This window comes from Saprolegnia parasitica, assembly GCF_000151545.1.
Source record: "Saprolegnia parasitica CBS 223.65 unplaced genomic scaffold supercont2.1349, whole genome shotgun sequence".
Taxonomy (NCBI): Eukaryota; Oomycota; class Saprolegniomycetes; order Saprolegniales; family Saprolegniaceae; genus Saprolegnia; species Saprolegnia parasitica.
In genome coordinates this window covers 1-2,109 of record NW_012157743.1, presented here as the reverse complement: position 1 = coordinate 2,109, position 2,109 = coordinate 1, and the positions used below count along the sequence as shown (strand labels likewise).

The following is a 2,109-nucleotide window of genomic DNA, read 5'->3' as shown; positions in this document are numbered from 1 at the left end:
ACATCGGCACGACGTCCCGTCTCGCTACCTCGGACTCGAGTGGGTTCTGTATCCGGCCGAGCAGACGCGCCTCTTGACATTGGCCTTTTCCTGGAAAGCTGCGGTAAGAAAACCTGTGTGCGACGGAAGAGCGCTGCTCATGGAGCGACGGTAGGTACCGGGGCGCGACCTCCTCTTTGTCTGTGCGGGGCCTCGAAGTGCGACGACAACACTGGTACACGAGGGTGTCTCGCTGACTCAAATCGTCGTCGGCCCCGTCGCCTGCGTTGTGGACGACCTGCCGACGCCGCCGGACGCGAACGGCGCGCTCTGCGACGGCACAATGGCCTTTGCCCACAACTTTGGCGCGTCGCCCGAGTATACAAGCACGATCTTGACGCCACACGCAACACAGGCGCGGTGGCGTCTCCACCGAAATATGCTGGCGCAGCCCAACGCCAAGGTAGCGTGTTTCCATCGCTCTTCAAGATTTTAGATATGGCGTGCTGCTAGATTCTTGTTGGCCCCGTGCTCGGCAAGCTCACACCGACATCGGTTCGGATCCTGATTGAAGTCGACCGTGATGTCAAGACGTGCGTCTGCGTGTGCACGAAACCACACGCGACCGACCGGTGCGCCCTATCGAAACCTTGTCCCCACGAGAGAACGGATGTAGCATCACGGCTTCGAGTGCACTCTGCGCCTACACGCCGCTGGCCTTTTCGCTCGTGGAGCTCACACCCGCGACCGAGTACATTGTGACGTTCGAGGTACGCTGCCTGGGATTTGGAGGTGCCGCCACTAGGGTTAGGGTATCGCACCGGCATCAGTCGTGACACGCTTTACGACGCCATCCACGACGCCATATGCCTTTTCCATGCTCACGGTCCACGACACCAACTGGCATACCGTGCTACAGCGGTCGGGTGACACGGCCGTGTCATCGTCATGGGCAGACATCTTGCGCAGTCGGTCCATCAACGCGACGGAGGCGGCGGCGACGGCGCATACCAACGGCGACGTCCTCGGTGTCGACGGCGCCAAGAACCTCTGGCAGCGCGTCGATCTCGACCACACGTCGGCTCCGCTGCGAAAGCCAATCGTACTTGTGCACAGCGGCGGCCACGTCAACCTGCGCGTCGCTTTTAGCGACGCCGAGGTAGCCACCACTTGTTTTAGATGCAATTGCAGTAAAGTGGTTTGTAGTTGGCGGCCATTGTCACTCGTCTTGTGGCCATGGACGAAGCGCACTGGGTCTCCGTGCTGCCCGAGGTACGGCCCCAGGAGCGACGCACTCGCATTTGCTGTTCGTAGTTGCGACACGCGATGCAAGAAGCCTACCGCGTCCAGTGGAACATTCCGCCTTTCCGAGACGCGCTGCGCAACTGCAGTAACATCATGCTGTTTGACGAGACGGACTTGTATTTTCGCCTCTCGGTGATCGAGGGACGGCTCGATGATACGGTGGACGCAGCCAAGGCGGCGCGGGTCGGGCTCGCACGAGGCGACCGGTAGTGCTCATATGTAGCGTAGGTGCTTCAGCTGCTCCGGGATACCGCGTACCACGTCTGGCTGCTTTACGCCAACCAGCTCGCAACGGATGTCAACGTGCAAGAGTCACTCGCGTCAACGCGGACCTCCATGTTTGCCAGCTTTGGTCAGTGTACACTGATCGTGCTCAACCAGCACGCAACACCAAAAGAGGCGGCAACGGCCGCGCCCGTTGCCAAGTCGAGTGGCATCGATCTCTCCAAGGTGACGCAAGCCAACAACTTGCTTCCGCCTGGCGCGTGGCTCACGCTGGACGACGCGCTTCTTTACAGCAAGCAAGGCTGCAAGGTGCTTTTGGTGGTTGTAGCATTTGATGCGCTCGAGGTCGCACTCAATCCGCTCTACCTCGTTGGTGTCAACCGGCTGTTTGAAAAGCTCTTTGAGTGGAAGAATCAGGCGCCAGGAGCCGACCGAGAGCTGCACCTTGTGACGCTAGGGCCCGCGCTCACAACGTACGTGATCACGGACCAGCGGAGCCAGGGCGTGTGTCGCTTGCAGCAGCTCGCGTCAATCTCCACGCCGACGCGCGCATCGTCGACGCCTCTGTACCCGCCGAGCGGCGCGATCACCAAGCGTTTT

At 60.6% G+C, this 2,109-nt stretch overlaps 2 protein-coding genes across 2 annotated transcripts; both read left to right on the top strand.

The window, feature by feature from the left end:
* Nucleotides 1-198: 198 nt before the first annotated feature.
* On the top strand, nucleotides 199-442 carry SPRG_18640 (hypothetical protein; the record flags this gene model as incomplete). The annotated part of the gene is made up of 1 exon (XM_012358079.1): nucleotides 199-442. A coding segment is annotated over one exon (244 nt), but the record flags the coding sequence as incomplete, so codon positions are not given.
* Nucleotides 443-1,620: 1,178 nt separating this feature from the next.
* On the top strand, nucleotides 1,621-2,013 carry SPRG_18638 (hypothetical protein; the record flags this gene model as incomplete). Its single annotated transcript, XM_012358078.1, has 1 exon — nucleotides 1,621-2,013. A coding segment is annotated over one exon (393 nt), but the record flags the coding sequence as incomplete, so codon positions are not given.
* Nucleotides 2,014-2,109: the final 96 nt, after the last annotated feature.